This window comes from Hypanus sabinus, chromosome 4 (assembly GCF_030144855.1).
Source record: "Hypanus sabinus isolate sHypSab1 chromosome 4, sHypSab1.hap1, whole genome shotgun sequence".
NCBI lineage: Eukaryota > Metazoa > Chordata > Chondrichthyes > Myliobatiformes > Dasyatidae > Hypanus > Hypanus sabinus.
In genome coordinates this window covers 129,483,527-129,505,830 of record NC_082709.1, presented here as the reverse complement: position 1 = coordinate 129,505,830, position 22,304 = coordinate 129,483,527, and the positions used below count along the sequence as shown (strand labels likewise).

The 22,304-nt window shown below is 39.6% G+C and overlaps 2 protein-coding genes across 11 annotated transcripts in view; one reads left to right on the top strand and one right to left on the bottom strand.

Moving 5' to 3' along the window:
* The window catches only part of dmd (dystrophin), a 1,939,431-nt gene that overhangs the window by 543,167 nt on the left and 1,373,960 nt on the right, over window positions 1–22,304 (bottom strand). For all 10 annotated transcript variants that reach the window (XM_059968142.1, XM_059968139.1, XM_059968147.1 and 7 more), the window contains one exon: window positions 1,271–1,418. In XM_059968142.1, the coding sequence (XP_059824125.1) occupies window positions 1,271–1,418 (148 nt within the window). The remainder of the gene's footprint in view (window positions 1–1,270; window positions 1,419–22,304) is intronic.
* LOC132393199 (general transcription factor II-I repeat domain-containing protein 2-like) lies at window positions 13,539–15,029 on the top strand. The gene is made up of 2 exons (XM_059968153.1): window positions 13,539–14,560; window positions 14,646–15,029. The coding sequence occupies exon 1, from the start codon at window positions 13,954–13,956 to the stop codon at window positions 14,554–14,556; it is 603 nt and encodes a 200-aa protein (XP_059824136.1). The 5' UTR covers window positions 13,539–13,953; the 3' UTR covers window positions 14,557–14,560; window positions 14,646–15,029.

Genomic DNA, 22,304 nt, shown 5'->3' with positions numbered 1-22,304 from the left:
GCACAATCAACATTCACAGATTTTTCAAACAATTTTCTCCTCAAGAAATAATACTTCATTTACAAGTCTGTGGTTGACTGAAACGCTGCTTCTTGACAACACCGTTCTAACGTGTGCTGATCCTGAGTTTTTCAATAACTAATTCTAGTGTCAGACTACAAAGGAAATTCAGTTAGAGCACAAGGATGTCACAGCCACTCTAAAGAGAGCACCCAAATAACATGACCAAGCTGGACCTGTTACAGGAACAGCATCTCAGTTTGAATGAAGTGTATTAGCTGTGAGGTCCAAGGCAAGTGTTACTTAGTTTACACATTGTAAATTATTTTACTTTGTTTAAACACACCTTATTTTTTTTAGCATTTATACATTCTTTTTGTAAAATTTAAATTTTTTTCTTTCATAGTTCTGGTATGCTTTGAAGGCTTCTAAGTCTCAAAGGCATTCAGAAAGATCACAAGTCCTTATTCACATCTATAGCCAACTGGAATGCATTTTATGGCTATTTTTTGGGATGATTTAAATGTTCATGATGACACCTCTGTATAGGAGCTAGCCAAGTTCAGTGCTGCCTTGGGAGTAAGCCTGTAGCTAGAGATTAAAATAAGTTAAATTCAGTCTCTTATCTTGAGTTATTAGCAAGTGCAGGCAATTCACTGCTGAGCATGAAGTCAGGGTTATTTGTATCATCCATTATAAAGACTTTTTCTTCTGCTTTAGTTTGTTCATCCAACATTCCCTCATATCCTTTGAGTTCTTTATGACAAGCAGTGGTGAAACGCCACTATGTTTTGACCATGTTCATGAAAACACAAGAGAACTATATGACAAAAAGAAAACTGTAACACTAGCAAGTCTGTTTGCGTGGGGTTCATTTGACATTGCTTTCTAGTTTGGGATTATTAAATGGTGACAAGTACAAGATCTTTAAATTTCTGAATATAACAAAGGACATTTGTCCTCCTACGACTCAGGCTCAGAGCAAGTAACGACAGAATTCACAAACAAATTTGGGTAACTCTACATTTAGTGCCACCCTGCTGAGCACCTCTGTTCAATAATCCGCTGGAGCACTGCAGAGAAGTATTAATTTGATACTTTTATTCCTAATGATGAATAATTTAGAAGCCTTTTAAAATGTGCACAGCAATCTTCAAATGGACCTCTTAAGTGTGTTTAGGTGCATATATTTATAGGAAATAAACAGCATGAAATAAGAATTTGGCACTACAATGAAATTCACATTTTTAAAGCAGTGTTGGGCTATTACCTTGACTCTCTCGAGTGACTCTTTCAGCTGCTGCTCATTTCCAGGTTCCGATACTAATCTCAAAGTCTTCTCTGTATCTTCCAGCCAACAGGAATACTCATTCAAATCTTCCTGTAATTTTAAAAGAATATTCTTCTCCTCCTCCAACCTGTTGTAAGTAAAATAACAAAAATCATTGATGTGAATTTGGAAATTAGAAATGCCCACATTTGCACCACCATCATGGACCTTTGTGAAACAGTGAAGACTAAATGCAAAGAAAAATAATTGAACATCTGTGCTACTGTCATCAAAACTTAATGTGGTGCTAAGTGCATCTGATGGTGTCCCAATACATTTATATATACAACATACTAAATCATGTTGACCTTGTATTTTACATTTTCTGAAGATGGAAAGTGATCAAACGTAAATCTCTACTTTGCACCAATATACAGTATCACATATCCATAATCTTATTAAAATTTGCCTGCACAATTGTGTAACTTGCTCACAGGAAATCATAAAGACTGAATACATAAAATAAAATGCTACTACCAAGATTCAAAAAACTCAACTATTTTGAACCTGCCCTTGAATAAGTGAGGGGAACAGAAGTAAAACAAAAATCAGGTGGCTCATAATAAGTCATGTACTGCTAGCAACCTGTGCTGAACTAAAGCAAAGGACAAATAAACAAATTAATATAAATTTATTTATATTCATTTTTATTACATTGGTTTTCTGAATCATTATCACTGTCTGTGATCCCAATTTGTAGATTTTATTTTAATTATCCAGTTTTCAAAGTAACACATACAGTGTGCTCTGACATTGCTTGGGCAATTGTTCACGACTAAAATTATAGTGAAACTTTGCATTCTGCTTAATGGAGGGAAACATTAAATAAAAGCACATTTGTTCTAATGGTATTATAATCTGTACATTTTCGGGGTGGCATGATCATGTAGTCGTTACTGTAATGCTATTACAGAGCAAGCAACCTGGGTTCGATACACTGGTGACTGGTATGTATGTCCTTCCTGTGACAGCATGGGTTTCCTCTGAGCGTTCCAGTTTCCTCCCATATTGCAAGGAAATACAGGTGCATAGTTTAACTGATCAGATGGGTACAGCCGACAGTGCAGCCTCATTGGCTGGAAGGAACTAATACCATGCCCTACCTCTAAATAAAATAAATTTTGGTTGCAGCAAATGACATATATTGCATTTCCCATGTAACTTTTACATTTTTGAAAGTTCAAATTTATTATCAAAGTACGTACACTGTATGTTACAATATACTGCCTTGTGATTCATTTCTTGCAGACATTCACAGGAAAAGTGAAATAGAACAGAATTTTTATGAAAAACTATATATAAAGACTGACAAATGCAAATGAAGCCAAACTGTGCAAATAAAATAATGAGATCACGATTTGTAAATGAATCAGTGGATGTAGAATCAGTTCAGAGTAGTGATGGATGAAGTTAGCCATGTCAGTTCAGGAGCCTGATGGCTGTAACTAATTGTTCCTGAACCTGGTATTGTGGGAACTCCTACCATGGCCTGGATGGTGAGGGTCTTTGATGAAGGTTGCTGCTTTCATGTGGTAGCGCTCCATGTAAATGCACTCAATGGTGGGGATATGTATAAAGTAAAAAATGGACAGTTACCACAAAGTATCCAAAGATTGTTTAAAATGAAACAAAGTCAACATGATTTGAGAGGAGCATGTCTATCTCAAAAACAAAGGATAAGAACAAATATAAAAAATCAATGTGTTTCAGTCAGAGGGGTGAATCTATGGAGCAGTTGTACTGCAAATTTAAAACCATGCACAACACTTAACAAGTTTAAAAATTATTTAATGAACAAATATAAAATACATGATTTTAAATGAATGGGAGTAATGTAAATAAATGATACTTGGAAGTGGATTTTGTGTTAAAAGATTATGAATTTTTTTGTTTTGATGTGATGATTGACACCAAATATGTTTTTATATAAGTAAGAGTGGTAGGCGTAATAGCTTCAGCCTACACGCTTTCGGTCTGTTTAAAAGATTTTTATTATTTAATTTTGTCTTATAAAATCAAGTTGAAAATGATGCTTTTTGTTACATTTGTACTGACCGAAATAAAATTTCATTCATTCACAATGATGGACTGAGCTCTATCCACCATTTTCTGTTGCATCATCTTATATCCAACCTGTAACACGCTCTCTTAAGGACCACCTCATTGACCAAGCCATTGGTTACATCTCCCAATTGCTCCTTTCCAACTTCAAGTCCAACATCTTTAAGTCCATTAATTAAGCTCCTTGAGGTTTTTTTTACTTCAAAGGTACTGATATAAATGTAAACCGCTGTTCTTGCCTTATAATCTGGCACAGACTGCTGGATCAAATAATTAGCCTTCTGCTAATTCTTGTGGTTCTGCATGAATGGAGGCTGGATAGAGTCAAATTACAGTAATTCCTAATAGGTATTGGTTGCAACAAACTTCAGGGCGGTGATATTGGGGGTGGGACAGGGTGGTGAATTTAGCTACTGTTTTCGTTCTGCATTCACCAGCCTGTAATTCAACTGAATGTAAAACACTGATCAGTGCACAGAAATGCTAACCCCCAATTATACTATCTGGCCCAGATATTTTGGCTTCTGCATAATATTAAACTCAGAGTGGTAAAAATCTCATCTTTACTGCATGCAGAGATTGTTATTTTGCTTTTTCTAGTGTGAGGTCAAACTATAATCCAATTTAAGGCTGCGTTTAACTCTACCAATTTAAGGCTGCGTTTAAATCTACCTGCAGCAAAATCACTTTGTTCCAACACTTGCTGCATTTCTCCAAGACACATCACTAAGGCAAAGCCAAGTAAACTCCACTTTAATATTTGCTCTTAGTATTGCTGAATGTTAACCATTGATAGTTAGTTTAAAAACATAACTTTTTATTCATGAGCTCAGTGCAGTCTCCTTTTCAACATAATACTTCATGAGGAACTTTGTAAGTTAGATGGGGACAATACACACCAAAAACACTTAAAAGGAAATAGCTGTGAGTTCAAATCATCCATTTATCATATTATGAAAACTCACAAAGTAGCAGGCAAGTTCCAACATAATATACAGATATTGTTATTGATTAACAGCAGTCCCATTTTTTCTTGACATTCTCTTCCACGTTTTATGCAGCATTTTGATTCCAGCCCTTGTCTATTCTGTGCCCAATTGAAAAATTCTGAAGGTGTTGCACCTGAATTTCAGTTCATCCCATGTGACAAGGAAAGCAGATAAATCTTCGGACTTTTAAGTCCTGCACATTTTACAGAGATTGGGTCATATTGAATAGCCCCATTCTTGAAGGTATTCACAAAAATCAAAATCAGGCTTTGAAGGATGGCTGCATTCTAATCAAAGGGCTGGATTACAATTTCCATTCCTCTAAGGAATCTAATTTATCAGTGGGTTCTAAATTAGGGATTCACTTTTTGAAACTAATGCACAACACTTTCTATATTCCCAATGGAATTGTGATTATTTTTATTGACATTTGATATTTTATGCTCGCTAAATAAAGATGAGGTTGCTTAGCTACCGAAATCTTTGCAGGAAATACCAAATTAAATAGGTTAATGCTGCAGAAACAGCTACAGAGTTTTAAAATTGGAAATAAGGAATGAAAGACACAAAATTTCTCAGGAAGATATCAAATGACAAACGATAAAATGAAATATTTTGAAGTGGAGTCACTGTTTTTGTGTGAGCAAAACAGCAGAAAGACTCCAGAGGTATTAATTATATGAAAGACCAATTAATGTTAATTGTGATATAATTTAAGGGAATGAAACAACATTTAATATCATAATGGCAAGCTATGCTCAGGTATGACATAGCATTTAAATCTAGAACTTGAGTTAAAATTGAATGTCATAAACCATTAGATAAATGATAAAATTTAAAATCTGCGGTATTGAATCAATGTCTAAAAAGTAAATCAAGGCAGAAGAGCAAAGCCTTATATTTCCAAATGACATCTTGATATAAACCCATTTTTCTGACATGCTATAAATCTGTTGGCAAGGAATCCATTGCATAAAATACAAATGTGTTTCTTTTTGCTTGTCTCAGCTCACGATTATTCAGTTATCATTTTGTAAAAGTTAGAGTGCCTAAAAATTGTTCTGCAGTAAGTGAAATTTTAATTTTATAGTTCAAAGTAAATTTATTAATGAAGTACTTATGTGTCACCATATACAATCAATATTCGTTTTCTTGTGGGCATATTCAGTAAATCCATGAACCAAAATGGAATCAATGAAAGAATGCACCCAGTGGGGTGGACAACCAACCAATGTGCAAAAGATAACAAACTGTGTGAATACAAAATAAAAAATAAATAATAATAAATAACTAAGCAATAAATATTGAGGAAATGAGATGAAGAGTCCTTGAAAGTGAGTCCGTAGGTTGTGGGCACATTTCAGAAATGGGTCAAATGAAGTTGAGTAAAGTTATTCCCACTGGTTCAAGAGCCTGATGGTTGATGGGTAATAACTGACCCTGTACATAGTGGTGAGAATCCTGAGGCTCTTGTACCACCTTCCCAATGGATACAACAAGAAGAGAGCATGGCCTGGTGGCTATGGGGTCCTTGATGATGGATGCTGCTTTCCTGTGACAGCACTCCATGTAAATGTGCTCAATGTTTGGCAGAGCGCTTCCCACGATGGACTGGGCTGTGTATATTACTTTTTTTAGGATTTTCTGTTCAAGAACATTGGTGTAACCAGTCTACGTCCTCTTCACCATGCATCTATTGAAGCAACACACACAAAATGCTGGTGGAATGCAGCAGGCCAGGCAGCATCTATAGGAAGAAGTACAGTCGACATTCTTCCTATACTACTTCCTATAGATGCTGCCCGGCCTGCTGCGTTCCACCTGCATTTTGTGTGTGTTGCTTGGATTTCCAGCATCTGCAGATTTCCGTGTGTATGCATCCACTGAAGTTTGTCAAAGTTTTAGCTGTCATGCTGACTCGAAGGAAGCAGAGGTGTTGCTGTGCCTTCTTCGCAATTACACTTACACAGTGGGCCCAGGATAGGTCCTCTGAAATGACAACACTGAGGAACTCAAAGCTGCTGACCCTCTCCATCTCAGATCCGCCGATGAGGACTGACTCACAGACCTCCGGTTTTCCCCTCCTAAAGTTATTAGTCAGCTCCTTGGTCTTGCTGACATTGAATAAGAGGTTGTTGTGGTGGCACCACTCTGCTAGATTTTCAATCTCCCTCCTACATGCTGATTCATTTCCACCTTTGATTCAGCCAGTGACAGTGGTGGAGTCAGTAAATTTAAATATGGCATTTGAACTTGATTGAGTTGTCAAACACTTGGTAAATTTGAACGAGCAAGTTCTTTCAGTTCCAGCATTTTCTTGTTATTAACTCCAACTACATAATGCTCCACACACAGAAAGGCTCGTTGGTTGGTGAGGCACAAGGGTAGCAAAGCAGGGCAACTGGCTAGGAAATTTTCCAATTACTGCAGCAAGCTGCTTAAGTTACCTGCTGGACCTTGTTTTTAATAAAGACGAGCACTGATAGTCCATTTGACAATAGTTCTACTGTATGACAAAATCAACACTAGTTTGTCTGCATGTATATCAGTCAAAAACAGTGGAGTGCATATGTTGCTACAATTCCAACTTACATGCATATTTCTCATTTTACAAAGCCATGGATGAGAAGTATTATTGTACAGCAGCATGATGTTTTAACAGCCTTATTGAAATTTTGATACCAATGCACATATAAACAACATTCTCACAAAATCACACAAAATAACAACCTCGGAGATTTGCTCAGAAATACACTTAGTTTACTGAACTCATTTCTTCTTTGCATATTTACAGAGAATGACATTGAAAAATGGGTTCTTAGCACTAACAGAGAGTACAACACTGGCTTCAGGCTATTTTCAGCAATGTTATGCTGTGCCAAAATTAAACGCAGGATCCTTTCCACATTCTTCATTACACAGTGTATGATGAGATATAATAGAATTCAATGATTTAATACAAAGCATTTGAAGTTATATGCAAAAACTAGCTATAACTGATAAGATTTGGAAGGGGCATGACTCTCCCTTTTGATGTTTACTCTCTGACAACCATTTTCACTGAATATTTTCCCCAAAAATATTCTCTTTCAGGATTTTGTTGGATTATACGCATTATGTGTAATCCTTTAGGCTTTCCAGCACATAGGGAAGAAAAGGCTTATTGTCAGTGGGATAAGACTAATGAAGAAATCCTGAAACAGACAGACAACAAATCTGAAATGTTTCCCAAAGTAACGCTGGTAAATCAATACTATTTCAAAGAGTTGAATTTATTCTTGGCTTTTATTTGCACGTCATTTGCAGCGTCTTCCAACCATGAAATGCTAAAGCACCATGACAAAACACACTAGAGTTACCAAGATGCAATTTGAAGATGCTATAGATCCAATTTGGGGCTAATTCTGATAAGGTTAAATCCCATTTAAAATTGGCAAACCATTTCAATTTACTGGACTGCAGTTGTATAAAGGATTGAAACTATAAACACAAATGCTGCTTCTGGGCCTCTGTTTTAATCATAGATGCAAATATATAATTCCACTTGTCTAGAGCAACTGAAGGGACAAATACAGAAATGGAAAAAAAAACCACATCTCTTCAGGTATATTCACCTCATCCACAATCACAATCAGCGCAGGTGCACCTCAAGGCTGTGTGCTATCCTCCTGCTCTACTTGCTTTATGCCTACCACTGTGAGGCTTGTGGGAGTTGCAGTCAGGCAAGGATTAAAGAAAACGTCCAACCAAGGATGACTGAGATGTGGTGCCATCAACCCAATGGAGACCTTTGACCTTGCTTACTACAGGCGAGATAAGCGAGGGTATCTGCAGGTGTATTCAACTAAACCTCTGAAGTGAGATATTTTCTAGAAAGATCCTTGAAGAACATAGCTTCCCTTTACACAGTAGCAGATGCCAGAGACAAATGAAATAATCATAACTGAAGGCTGTGAAGCACACACAACAATCACGGAACAACTTCAAAGCAACATCGGTTGTCAGCTTGTAGTTTTTGATTGACTTCTAGCATCTCTGTTCTGAATGATGATTGATCTTGCAAGTAAGGAATTCAAGCATACACAATTTACCAGATGGTCAATATCCATAACTGATGAGCCAATTCTGTATAAAAATAGCATTGTTCTGTCCTGGCTTCAGAACAGTGTGGTGATGGGCACCATGCGGTTCTCGTTGTGCACAAGCAAAATAAAGTATTGTTGAGTTGTAAGAGTGTGTATGTTCTAGTTCCAGTTACTTAATTTTATTATCGGTGATGATAGTTACTTGGAGACTCCACCAAGATGGCTAAACCTTGACTTTGTTATATGGGAGAAAGGAATTCAGCCCTGGTAGTTGATCAGTCTTAAGTTCTAGACTCCTCATATTTGAGCAAGGGACTGACTGGTTCTGTCACACAAATTTCCTCCTGTGCGGAGTAGTTAAGACTTGCTAATGCCTTGGTCACCAACATAGGAAAGCAGCAATGTGAAAAATAAAGGTCCGGGTCTGTTCCTGGAGAAAGCACAGGAAGAAGTTGCTGCACTCTGGGTCACTTCCCATGTGAAGGAAAAAGTTGCTCTCGTCTCACGTGGGCGCCACAGGAAGCATAGGAAAAATTTGGTAAGAGTGTGGCTAAAAAAAAAAGTAATTCCAAAATGTGTGTGTCTGTGTGCATGTGTGTAAGCATCCTGATTGTGTGTGTGTGTGAAGGGTAGCGTGAAAGTTCCCTGGCCTGGGTCTCTGGTACCATTAACATTATGGGTCAGAAAGCATTCGGTATGTTGAGAATTATATTGTATGGCTGGAACGCAGATGTGTTATTAGAAAAAGGGAAATATGAGAAGACTGTAGGGTGGTCTGAGTTTGTTCAATGTTGATGTGAAATGCAAAAATAGTTAGATGAATCCTCTAAAAGAGAAGAGAAAGTAATCCAAAGTTGAGGTAGGAAAAGACACAGAAAGAACAGGCAAAGGATAATAATGTTTACGTCAGTGTTTGAAAAGAAACAATTGGCATCAGAATGTGAGAATGAACTGGATGCTGTACCTCTGCCTTGCCCAGGCATGGTTTCAATAAAGTCCACACCGAGTGGTACCTCTTGAGTCGTCGGTAAGGCCAATGTCAGCCGGTGCCCTGCCATAGGCACTACAGGAGATGGGAGGTAGAGGGGTGCTTGGGGATGAATGAAATGTTAATTTAAATGTATCTTGAACTGATCTAGTAAGAGTTCTAAAAAAATATTTCTCTTGCACTGTAGATTGCATAAAATACAGTGTTGTACAAAAGACAATGATATTAATTAATATGAAATACTTTTAAAATAATGTGCATGTAAATGTTTTCAAAAGTATTCTGGATTAAGTCTCGAAGCGGGGATGCCTGTCTTAATAAATGTTCTTGTAAGTAAGTTGCAACTTAGGTTAAAGAAAACATATACTATTACATGAGTGAAATGAGAAGAGTTAAGTAAAATTGTGAGTGTTTTACGGTATCAAAGCAATTACAACATCAAAGGAATAAAGCCGTGAAGAGAAATGGAGAATATACTTGTGTGAGACTGCCCAGCTGCTCCACTGTAGCCGCTGTTTTAAAAAGTATTGCAATAGCTGTCCTGTACAATTTGAATGTTATTTTAACTTATAACTTTGCTTTAAATTTAATCAAATTGACAGTGACAAAATTTTGACTAATCATTACCAGTTTAACTTCTGCTTAAAATTGCACTGTAAACTTCAGTTTTAGCATTACCTACTTTATTCACATATGGCTCATGTGACCTACTTGTGACTAGTAATTTTTGTTTTGAATAGTGTAGACATATTTTAAACAATGCTATTCTAAATGTATGACTTTCTAGCTCTTTGACTCACGTCTGTTAACACAGAAATGGGGTGGTGGACACAGTAGGAGTAAAAAATGGGGATGTCTGTGACGGTTGTGTTAATGTTTGTGGACCACCTGGCCACTGAGCTTGAAGATGACCTCAGGCCAAGGCAACTTTGATGACAGTTTCCCACTCCACTGCCACCAGGACCATAGACTATGCAGATCACTTTAAATTATCCATTCTGGAATTACACTTAAGACCTTGTACAATTTTAATTCTGCCCAGAGTAAAATACTACCTGATTTAAGCTCATATCTCATTTTCTTTGGCTTTTCCTCCACCTCAAATAGCAGCTGAAATGGCTCCCTTCCTTCTGGTTCTGCTGAATCTCTTTACCTGAACAGAAGGCTACATCCTTGCAGCTGGAGTTGCTGTAAAAGTTTACCACCGGATCCAAGTTCAAAGTCTGAAGTACATTTATTATCAATGTATACATTATACAACTTTGAGATTCATCTCCTAACAGGCAGCCACAAAACAAAGGAACCCAATAAAAAAACTGTCAAACACGCAATGTGCAGTGAGAAAAAAAAACAGATCATGCAAACAATAAAAACAAGCAAGCAAATAGCACTCAGAACTGAAGTCCACAAAGAGAGTCTGTCCACAGGCCCTTAGTTCAGTGCAGAGCGAGCAGCGAGCTGAACTGGCCCATCCCTCACCGCAGGCCCTTACACCCTGAGGTTTTTAATCCCAAATCAACACCCAAATCTCATGCCTTAGCAGCAGCACCTGACAATGGACAATTATGGAAACTAGATGGGTTTCTCATGTCTTTGGAACTCCAATAAAACACAAAGAACTAAGAACCTTTTCCTGCTTTTCAATTACTTACTGCAATTGTTGTTATAAACTCTGTGGCTCATGCTAACAGAAAGGACAAAATAACTGTCTCCTTTACTAAGGGAGCAACAACAGATCTTTATGGCCACGTGGAAGTCCACTGTGATCAGGATGCCAATACTTCTCAAATTCTTTGATGAACTAGTACAATGACAGAGTCACGCAACAGTGACTGAAAAGACTTAACAGGTAAAAGCACACTTTGTGCAAGACCATTACAGGTGATGAGTATAACCGAAGATGAGAGATTCTCAATCATAGCAAGAAAAGTAGCAACAACTGTCAAAAGACAAATCATACAGTTCTGGATTTAGAGATTTTATTTTATTTTATATTATTTTATTTAATTATTGGTGATGGCAGGCTAAGAACAGCTCCAATGCCATATTTAAGTTTGCTGACGACACCACTGCCATTGGCTGAATCAAAGGTGGTGATGAATCAGCATATAGGAGGGAGATTGAAAATCTGTTTGCATGGAGCCACAGCAACAACCTCTCACCCAGTCTCAGCAAAGCTAAAGATCTGATTATTGACTATAGAAGGAGGAAACCAGAGATCCATGAACCAGTTCTCATCAGGGGATCTGAGGTGGAGAGGGTAAGTGGCTTGAAATTCCTCGGCGTAATCACTTCAGAGGACCTGTCCTGGGTGCAGCATGTGAGCATCCGATCAAGATGGCACCTGCGCCTCAGTCGGCACCTCATGGATAGATCACGAAAGTAGTTATCCCACTTCTTTTATGCTTGTTTTTCATCCTGAATGTGTTTCTGGAATCTGTGATGTGTAGTTTGGAGATCATGGGGGTGATCTAGCACTTTGCTGTCTCTGAGAGGATTCTGGGAGGCAGTGAGCACGCACTGTGAGGACAGGAGGCTATGGGACAGGGTGTGAGCTGATTTTCAACTCAATTTTGCTGATTCTAGTGATGTTTTGTGCAGGGAGGCCATCTGGGGGGGGGCTGGGGGTCAATGCTGCTGTTGCGATTTACTTAAGTTTTTTGTGCCGGGGGAGTGGGATTTGGAAGTGGATGTTCTTGTTGTGTTTCATCTGGGGGCAGGGGGTTTGGGGAGGCGTCAATGTTCTTGTTGTGCTTTTGTTAATTTTTTGTGGGGGGAGAGGGGGATTTGGGGGTCAATGTTCTTGACACATTTCATGCAGGGGAGGGCGTTTTGTGGGGTGGTTGATAATGTTGCTGTTCTTTTTTGAGCAGGGGAGTGGGTTTGCTGTTTCTCCCTCAACTAACTTCCATGTGTTTTCTTTGTTTCGTGGCTACCTGGAGAAGAAGAATCTCAGAGTTGTATACTGCATACATACTTTGGTAATAAATGAACCTTTGAATCTTTAAGTGCCAGTGCAAAGCAAGCATGCCAGTGCCTCTACTATTGGAAGTTTGTGAAGATTCAGCATGTGATCCAAGACTTTGACAAATGTCTATATATGCACAGTGAGGAGTATACGGATTGGATGCATCATGACCTGGTTTGGAAACACCAATGCCGTTGAATGGAAGAGGCTAGAAAAGGTAATGAATACAGCTCAGTACAACATGGGCAATGCCATCATCACCACTGAGCATATCAAAAGGAGCACTGTCACAGGCAAGCAGCATCCATCATCAAGAACCCCCATCCTTCAGGCCATGCTCTCTTCTTGCTGCTGTCATCAGAAAGGAGATACAGGAGCCTCAGGACCCACATCACCAGGTTTATGAACAATTATTACCCCTCGGACATCAGGCTCTTCAGTGTTATGTCCGCAGCCCCCTCCTTTGTGAGAATCGCAAGAGCACTAGTTGAGGCGGGGTCAGTAGACCCAGGAAGTGGGAGAGAGAGAGAGACGTGCCGAATACCGCATTCCACCAGGATGCAAAATAAGGCGACATTGACTATTGTCTCATGGAGACCACGTGTAAAGCCCTCGGGCAAAGTGGGCTGCTTGAGAGAGAGATTGCATCATCGCAACCTGATTGACATCAGAGACCCCGTGAGGAAGTATAAAGGAGGGTCTCGGGGGGACAACCCCTTCAGATGCACCAGAAGACACACTAGCGAACACGCAGTGGCGGGAAGCCATTTTGAAGGAAGCCATGTGCGTTAGATTCCGGGCCTGGAATCTGTGGCTGGAATCACGGAAAACCGCTTTTCGCTAACAACGGGGAAGTCCGCTCCCCTGATACAACGGATTTGCTTCATAAAGACCCGGGCAAGTTTTTCTTTTCTCACCAATCTCTCTCTCTCTCCAACAAGTGGAAGCCCAGCGCCCCCCCCCCCCCCGAAAGCCAGAAGCCTGCAGGAATTTGAGTGACTTTTATATTTCCATCGGACACTATATTATCCCCTAGACCGGGGGTCGGCAACCTGCGGCTCCCGAGCCATTTGTGGCTCTTTCACCTCTGTGCTGCGGCTCCCTGTGGCTTTGGGAAATAATTGGTCAGTATTTAATTAAAATGTATTTTATGTTAGTTTGTTAGCTTTTGAAATGTAATTATGGTGATCTTGTACATTTCCTGCCACATCCGAAACGGCTCACAATTAGCCGGCATTCCGGCTAAGGGAGATAGCCTACGGGGGTTTGTGAGTACGCGTCTTTTGCAGCATCTGCGTCCATGGGGGCTGGGTTGAGGGAGGCTTAAAAGCAAGGCTGTTTAGTTCGAATAAAGCTATCTTTGACTGCAGTTTACTGACACCGCTACAACGTGTTTTTATCGCTGGCTGTCCAGACGGAAGGTGCTGAAACGCTTTGTCGCGTGTCTGGAAGAAGTGAAAACTTTCCTGGGCAGCAAAGGGCTCACCTTTCCTGAGCTGGAACAGCCAGAGTGGCTGGAAAAGCTACACTTCATGGTAGACATGACAGCGCACCTGAACACGCTGAACACAGCTCTTCAGGGGAAAGGACGTACAGCCCTGCACATGTTGGAGGATGTTTTGGCATTCGAGCGCAAGTTGACAGTGCTTGCCAGAGATTTACAGAAAGGCACTTTGTCTCACTTCCCCAATTTGAGAGAGTTCAAACAAGGTCACGACATGATAATTTCGGAGTATTTACATTCTGCAATCATCGCAATGCAAACATCGTTTGGGAAACGCTTCTGTGAGTTCAGAGAGGAAAAAAACACATTATCCTTCCCGGTCACTCCCTTAAGCATCGATCCTTCCCTACTGAATACGACTGCATTGGCAGGTGTGAGTCAACCTGATCTTGAGATGGAACTGGCCGACATAGCCGACAAAGACATATGGGTGTCCAAGTTTAGACGCTTGACAGCAGACCTTGAAGATGTTGCCCGTCAGAAGGCCGTTCTTGCTCAGAAACACAAATGGAGTGATATTGAAAACCTCACAGATGACAGCTTGCGATCCTGTGTAAAGATGAAGGTGACATCATACAGCCCTGATGTGCAGACGCTGTGCGCTGAGGTCCAGGAGCAGAAATCCCATTAACCAAGTATGATAAATATTTTGATTGCCTATTATTTTACTTATATTCATATTTTTTCATAGTTCAGTGAAATAGTCCTTTCATTTTTCAGGATGACAGCTGGCTGACGTTATTTTTGGTTTGCTGCTGGCGGAAAATTTAAGTTCGGCGTTTTTCATAAATACAAGAAGGACTCAAATAGACATTGAATATTTTACTTAAAAGTAACTTTCAACCCAACGTCTTTTTTTCGGAGTTCAAAATGTTTTTGTTGCATGCAGAAATGTAATTTCGTTTTCTCTGCAGGAGTTCATCAATTTCATAAATGCAACACATTATAGTTTGTTTATACATAGCATAAAGGCAAAAAAAAACGTTGTATGCAGTGTTATTTCATTTTAAATGTCAAACGGGTTTTGCGGCTCCCAGTGTTTTCTTTTCTGTGGGAAACGGGTCCAAGTGGCTCTTTCAGTGGTAAAGGTTGCTGACCCCTGCCCTAGACAAATGATCGAGCTGTTTCTTATTGATGATTATTATTAGACACGCGCTTTTAAATTAAGTAGTGACTACGTATATTATCTGAATGTTTGTATTAATCTTATGTTTGCGCCCCTTTCATAAATAAAGACTTTTAAAAATAGTACCATCAGACTTCAACGGACCTCTCTATCTTTGCTGGTAAGTGATCCAGTTACGGAATTTCGTAACATCAGCCAGGGAGGATAGCTTCACTCACCCCAACACTGAACTATAGACTCACTTGCAAGGACTCTTCATCTCATTTTCTCGATATTTGTTGCTTATTTATTTTTTTCCTTTTGTACTTGCACAGTTGAATGCATTTTGCACATTGTTTATTCGTCCATCTTGTTGCATGTGGTTTTTCATTGATTCTATTGTGTTTCTTTGTATTTACTGTGAATGGCCTCAAGAAAGTAAATCTCAGTGTAGTATATGGAGACATGTATGAAAATCTTTCCTCACAATATCATCTTGCCCTAATTTATTCTATAAGATACCTGTGAGTTCACAAAATCCCAGACTTTTAAACCTAACTTCTCAGCACTTCAGTGTGCTACATACTGCATGAAACAGGCTCCTGCAGAGAAATTCTCTGAAAAGTGAAAGGATCTCAGAATACATTGCTGTGTAAAAAGCAGAGAGGGAGTTTAAAGAGTTCAACATCACTGAGGATAAAGAGACGGAGATCACTGGCTACTTAAGCTAGAACAGGGAATTGCCGAGTAAGTCTTAAGAGCAGGAGATTGCTGTGAGAGCAGGAAAGGCAGGAAATTGCTGGGTGAGTATAAAGAGAAGGAAGCTACTGAATTCTAATTATAAGTGGGTGAACAGAGGGAGTGGGAGATCACAGCAAGAGATTATCTGGCAAACTCAATGTACAAGAGATTGTAACAACTATTACATGCAAGAAATCTGTGCGTATTAACATTGAAATAAACTCTGATAAATATACAATTAAAAACTATATGTAGCCAACTGGAAATATCACCTAATAAATGGAGTAAATCCATAAACTAGACAAATTAATGACAAATATATAAATTATCGAGAGAGAGACAAGAAATATGGTGTGTTGCCTCTGTTGTGCATGCAGCCACAACATACTTTGATTGATCAAGATGGGAAATAATTTCTCACTCTTCCAGCAGGGAGCAATTTCTCTCAGGGTCAGGACTACAGATGTGATCAGTAGTCAGGATTAATTATTTGTTAATTTATTTGTGGAAATATTACTATATATAAATTATATTTACAGTACTGTTTTAACTTGGAGGAGTTAAGACTGTCCTGCACAACTATAAAGCCATTAGAAGAGAATGTTACTTTACTCCTGACCTTTAGTGGGCGAAATGTTCAACTGTTGATGGCTAAACCCAATGACTAATGTTTGTGAGAGCTCATCTGAAAACAAAACTGGCAGCATCCAACTAGCTCCCCCAGTATACAGCACGAGGCTAGAGCTTTTACTGTCCTAATGGGATTATGATATTAGCTTTCACAAATATGGTTTCAAACACTGAGACTTAAATGTCATCTGATGTGGTAGAGACTAAAGAAATATTATGATCTAGTGTCAAACTGCTATCAGCCAGATATCTGTTAACTATCCATGCTGGTAAAATAATCTCCCATTTCACTTGCTCATAACAAGCATCAACTGAGGATGATTAGAATTTGGCACCAGATTTAATATTATTTTTTGGCTAATGCTTGTGCAAGGACTTGCGTTTAATGGAAGTAAATTGGAATGACACTTCAGACATACATCAAATACAAGAAAATGGAAATGGCATGCTAAGATGAACATGCTCCAAAAGAAAATGTGATTGTATATTGCTCTGAGGTTCTGATACGTTTCCGAAAGTAATTGGGAATGACACATTGACACTAAAAGTATCAATGAGAATAACGCACTGAGTGGTTGCTAATGAAGTCAATGAAAATAGACATTGGGATTGCATTTAATGAAAGTAACTGAAAATGAACCTTCTTTAATGAAGTCAATGGGAAAAGGGCATTGTAAGTACTCTATGAAAGTAAATAGGAGTGACAAATAGGTCCTGAAAATAATGGAAGAAAATGAGAATGGCACATTAGACTTCTGTCAAATGGAGGTAAATGAGAAAGGCATTTTGAACTTCCATGCTGCCTAAGAATTCAGGTTAGATTACATATACATTTATCGAGAATTAACTGCAACATATTGAGCTGTTTTACCATGAAGGAGAAACAGCTGTGAAGATTATACCTCTGTTTCTTATTAAGAGAGGGAAGAATTCTAAAAACGATTTGAATGGTTTTACTGCAAGAAAGCAGAACCAACTAGTTACTCAGTTTTGTTTTCCCACATCTACAGCAGTGAATAATATCTTAACTGGGTCTTCTGGTCATCATCATTGAACCTAGCAAAGAACTTCTATCAAGGCCCATTTGATATGAACAAAATATCAGTCTTATGTCTTTTCTGCAGCAAGTTGGTAAACCACAGATTAGAATACCAAGCAGGTAGAGTGGGTACCAGTGGGTACCATTGGCAAACCAATTCTGTCTTGGTGGTATTGACAGTCATCCCCATCCTGCTGTACGTTCTCACTGCCACAACAAGGATAGTCTGAAGATTCTCCAGAGTATGGACCACAAGAGCACAGTTGTCTGCATACTGCAGCTCCAGTACCTGCTCCCTACGGAGTTTGGTGGCTGCGTGGAGCCTCCTGATGTCAGAGAGGTTGCCATCTAATCTGATGTCCACTGCCACACTGCTGCTGTCTTCAATCTCGTTGTGGAGAAGCTTGGTAACACACAAGAGGAAGATGATAAAGAGCATTGGTGCTCGCACACACTCCTGCCTCACCCCTGTGACCCTCAGACTCTCGTCCTCCTATGGTCACCCAATCTACCTCATTGTGGCTCATGTACTGTCTACCTTCAGTGTCCTTTCTCTGCAACGGTAACACGGCATGCTCACCTGCTGAATTCCTCCAGGTTTACGTTCTGCATTCAGTCTTCCTTTTTACTGCCTTGATCTACTTATGTATGGAATGATCTGTCTTGATGGCATGCAAACAAGCAACTGTATCTCACCAGAATAAATTAATTCCTCTTCAATATCTCGATCCTGTGAACTGAACAAGTTCTGCTTCATATTAATGTTGAAAGTGTCCATTTCAGCCTTAAGATCTAAGGAAACTTTAAAAAACAGAAACATTGACGGTAAAGTCCTTTCTCTGCTGCCCCTGTTCTCCACATTAAATGAATCAGTCTTGTGTTTCAATGAACAATTCAAATATCACACCACCTAACATCATACATTTAAAACAGCTATTATCTATTGAACAAAAGGGAGCATAAATTAGTCATGTAAAGTTTACCTACATTGTGCAACAATTACTCTGAAAAATATCTTAACATTTTAATTCATGTCATTAAAAATAAATGATAAATTATGAAGTTGTTTTTTTCCTTTTGAATTTCTATAGCTCATATTCAGAACTGATCTTTGAAATGTAGATGAACATTCCTCCATTTCAGGCATGAACGTACCATGATTAATATGAAACTCTCACTTATCCTTGTCACTGCTCATCTGGAGTTTCCTCATTTCATTCCACCTCCAATCTTCTTTGCATTCCCAAAAAATTGTGACAAGATTTTGGACTTAACAATACGGAGAAGAACTTTACAGCTTTGTGGAACATAACCAATAATAAATTACTTCAGCCTTTAATTACTGGCCAGTTGCAATAAGTTATTAAACTGCTGATATATGATAATTTGATTAAAACCAGCCAACGGTCCATTTTGTTGAACTTAGCATATAGAGTGGCATACAAAAGTTTGGGCACCCCGTTCAAAGTTTCTGTTATTGTGAATAGCTAAGCGAGTAAAAGATGACCTGGTTTCCAAAAGGCATAAAGTTAAAGATGACACTTTTTTTTGTATTTTCAGCAAGATTACTTTTTTTTATTTTTATAGTTTCAAAATAACAAAAAAGGAAAAGAGCCCAAAGCAAAACTTTGGGCACCCTGCATGGTCAATAATTAGCAACATCCCCTTTGGCAAGTATCACAGTTTGTAAACACTTTCTGTAGTCATTCAATTCTTGTTTGGGGGATTTTCGCCCATTCTTCCTTGCAAAAGGTTTCTAGTTCTGTGAGATTCTTGGGCTGTCTTGCATGCACTCCTCTTTTGAGGTGTATCCACAGATTTTCAATGATGTTTAGGTCAGGAGACTGTGAGGGCCATGGAAAAACCTTCAGCTTGTGCCTCTTGAGGTAGTCCATTGTGGATTTTGAGGTGTGTTTAGGATCACTATCCTGTTGTAAAAGCCGTCCTCTTTCCATCTTCAGCTTTCTTACAGACAGTGTGATGTTTGCTTCCAGAATTTACTGGCATTTAATTGAATTTTTTCTTCTCTCTACCAGTGAAATGTTCCCTGTGCCACTGGCTGCAACACAAGCCAAAAGCATGATTGATCCACCCCCGTGCTTACCAGTTGGAGAGGTGGACTTTTCATGAAATTCTGCACCCTTTTTTCTCCAAACATATCTTTGCTCATTGCAGCCAAAAAGTTCTACTTTAACTTCATCAGTCCACAGGACCTCTTTCCAAAATGCATCAGGCTTGTTTAGATGTTCCTTTGCGAACATCTGAGACTGAATTTTGTGGTGAGGACAGAGGAAAGGTTTTCTTCTGATGACTCTTCCATGAAGGTCATATTTGTGCAGGTGTCACTGCACAGCAGAACAGTGCACCACCACCACAGAGTCTGCTAAATCTTCCTGAAGGTCTTTTGCAGTCAAACAGGGGTTTTGATTTGCCTTTCTAGCAAACTTATGAGCAGTTCTCTCAGAAGGTTTTCTTGGTCTTCCAGACCTCAACTTGACCTCCACCGTTCCAGTTAACTGCCATTTCTTAATTACATTATGAATGAGGAAACGGCTACCTGAAAACGCTTTGCTATCTTCTTATAGCTTTCTCCTGTTTTGTGGGCATCATTTATTTTAATTTTCAGAGCGCTAGGCAGCTGCTTAGAAGAGCCCATGGCTTCTGATTGTTGGGACAAGTTTTGAGGAGTAAGGGTATTTATAAAGGTTTGAAATTTGCATCAGCAGCCTTTCCTAATGATGATTGTGAACAAGCCCTAACAAGCTAATTAAGGCCTGAAACCTTGGTAAAAGTAATCTGAGAGCTCAAAGCACTTGGGGTGCCCAAACTTTTGCAAGGTGCTCCTTTCCCTTTTTTTCCCCACTCTAAAATGGTACAAAACAAAAATAACACACTAATTTTGCTTAAATTGTTGAAAACAATGTTTCATCTTTAAGTTTATGACTTCTGGAGATCAGTTCATTTTCTACACTCTGAACTCTGAACAGAAATTTTGACTAGGGGTGTCAATCTTTTGCAAGCCACTGCTGGTGCACAAGTCATGAAGGCAAACATCAGTGAGCATTAGAAGAAAAGCCTTCAATCTTCTATCAAAAGTAGGCATAAATCACGACAAAATAAGTTCATCCTCAATGGAATACATTGGCTGCCACTCCAGATAATTTGAGATCTTGCTGACTGCACCCAGTAAGTAATTTCTTCTGATTATTATCTTTGAAAGAAGAACATCCATTTGAGACATCTAAACACAATGTGCTAAATATTTAATGAAGATATGTTGCAAGATTATCTTTTTCACCTTAAAAACACATTTAAGTATTTTGATTACCTTATGCTCATCTACTGAAAGCATTTGCATACTTAAAGCAATTCCTTGAAAAAAAGCAACCTGATTGAAACTGAATTGCTATGAATCTCAGCCTTGTATACAGAACCTCACCAGTATAAGCACGTACCACACAGTTCTGCTTGAAGTCAGAGAGAAAAAAATGAAGGATGCACTGTCTTTCACTATTGGTTTACAACTGCATTGAATTGTATCTTTCCTTATGTAAAGAGGGTTTCTTCTTTTTGTTAACTAGCAGGAATGCTAATTTACTGATAACGAGAATGGTATTCCTTTGTAAACCAAATGGGGATTAATGTTCTTTCTTCTGAGTCTGTAAGCTTTTGTTGACGGGCTTTTGGGCAGATCGGCGCGAGGGGGTCGAGAGAGAGGACGCAATGCTCTAAGCTGGGCGAGGATCGGACCCCAAAGGGGGGTCCGAGGCCGGGAGATTCTCCGAGGGGGGGGGGATGAAGCTAGATGTGCTTGGTTGACCACTCGGAGGGTCCTGAGCTGTTTGGAGAGTCGAGGAGTTCGGAGGGTCCTGAGCTGCGAGTCGAGGAGTTCGGAGGGGATTGAATGGTGGCCAGAAGACTTCAGTAATTGAGCTCCAACGGTTGTGCACGAAGTGGTTTGGACTTTGATAAGTTTGGCGCCTTTTCTTTAATTTTCTCTTCATATATACTGTATCGTTATTAATCACTTAGTTATAGTAACCTTTATAAATTATACTCATTTAATCGCATATGGTGTACTGTCTGTTTTTGGGCGAGGCGGGGACATCACACAGCATCCACACTAGCTGATTACCCAGTTTGGCGGGGCCGAAGGCTGCTCCCCCTAGACGAGAACGAGCTGAGCGAGCCTGAGGCGACCCAGGGGGTTACATTGTGGGGTGCTCGTCCGGGGTTGAAAGTTTGAGTAGGGTATCCCTTTTTGCCTAGGGGGGCAGATAAATTGCTTGTGGTGCCAAGGGGATCTGTCAAGGGGATCAGTTGTTCCGTTGATTCGAGAGGTGTCGGGAAACTTAGAGGAGGTCCAGTGGGGGAACGGCTTGGGGTCTCTGGGGGAGCACGTTCCCAGCAATGTACCAAGGAACTCCCGAAAGGAACAGACCCTATTCCTGAAGGCTTAGAGGGGCCATGCGCACAGGTGTTGTTACAGATGGATGGAAGTCAAGGTAAAGCCATCCTTGGCACCCGGGCGCCGGTTAAGTTGTTGTACAGTTTGTTTCATAACCGTTATTGGAAGCATTTACCCTTGACAACATTGAGGACACTGGAGATTCGGGGTACCAGTGCCGGTGATTATCCAGACAACGGTTGTTGGTCAGTGAAAATGGAGTTCTTAGAGGCAAATGTGGAGGAGACTGAGGTTCATGAATCGTTAATGCTGATGTGTCCGGACCCTGTTGAGACGGGCAGCGTTTCTGTTCTAGAGAGAACCAATATCCTGCTGGTGCACTTGGGGGCCTGCCCGGAGGAGGCGGGTGAGCGCTGTTTGGAGGCATTGTCGATGCACCCAGGGTTTCAAGCTGCT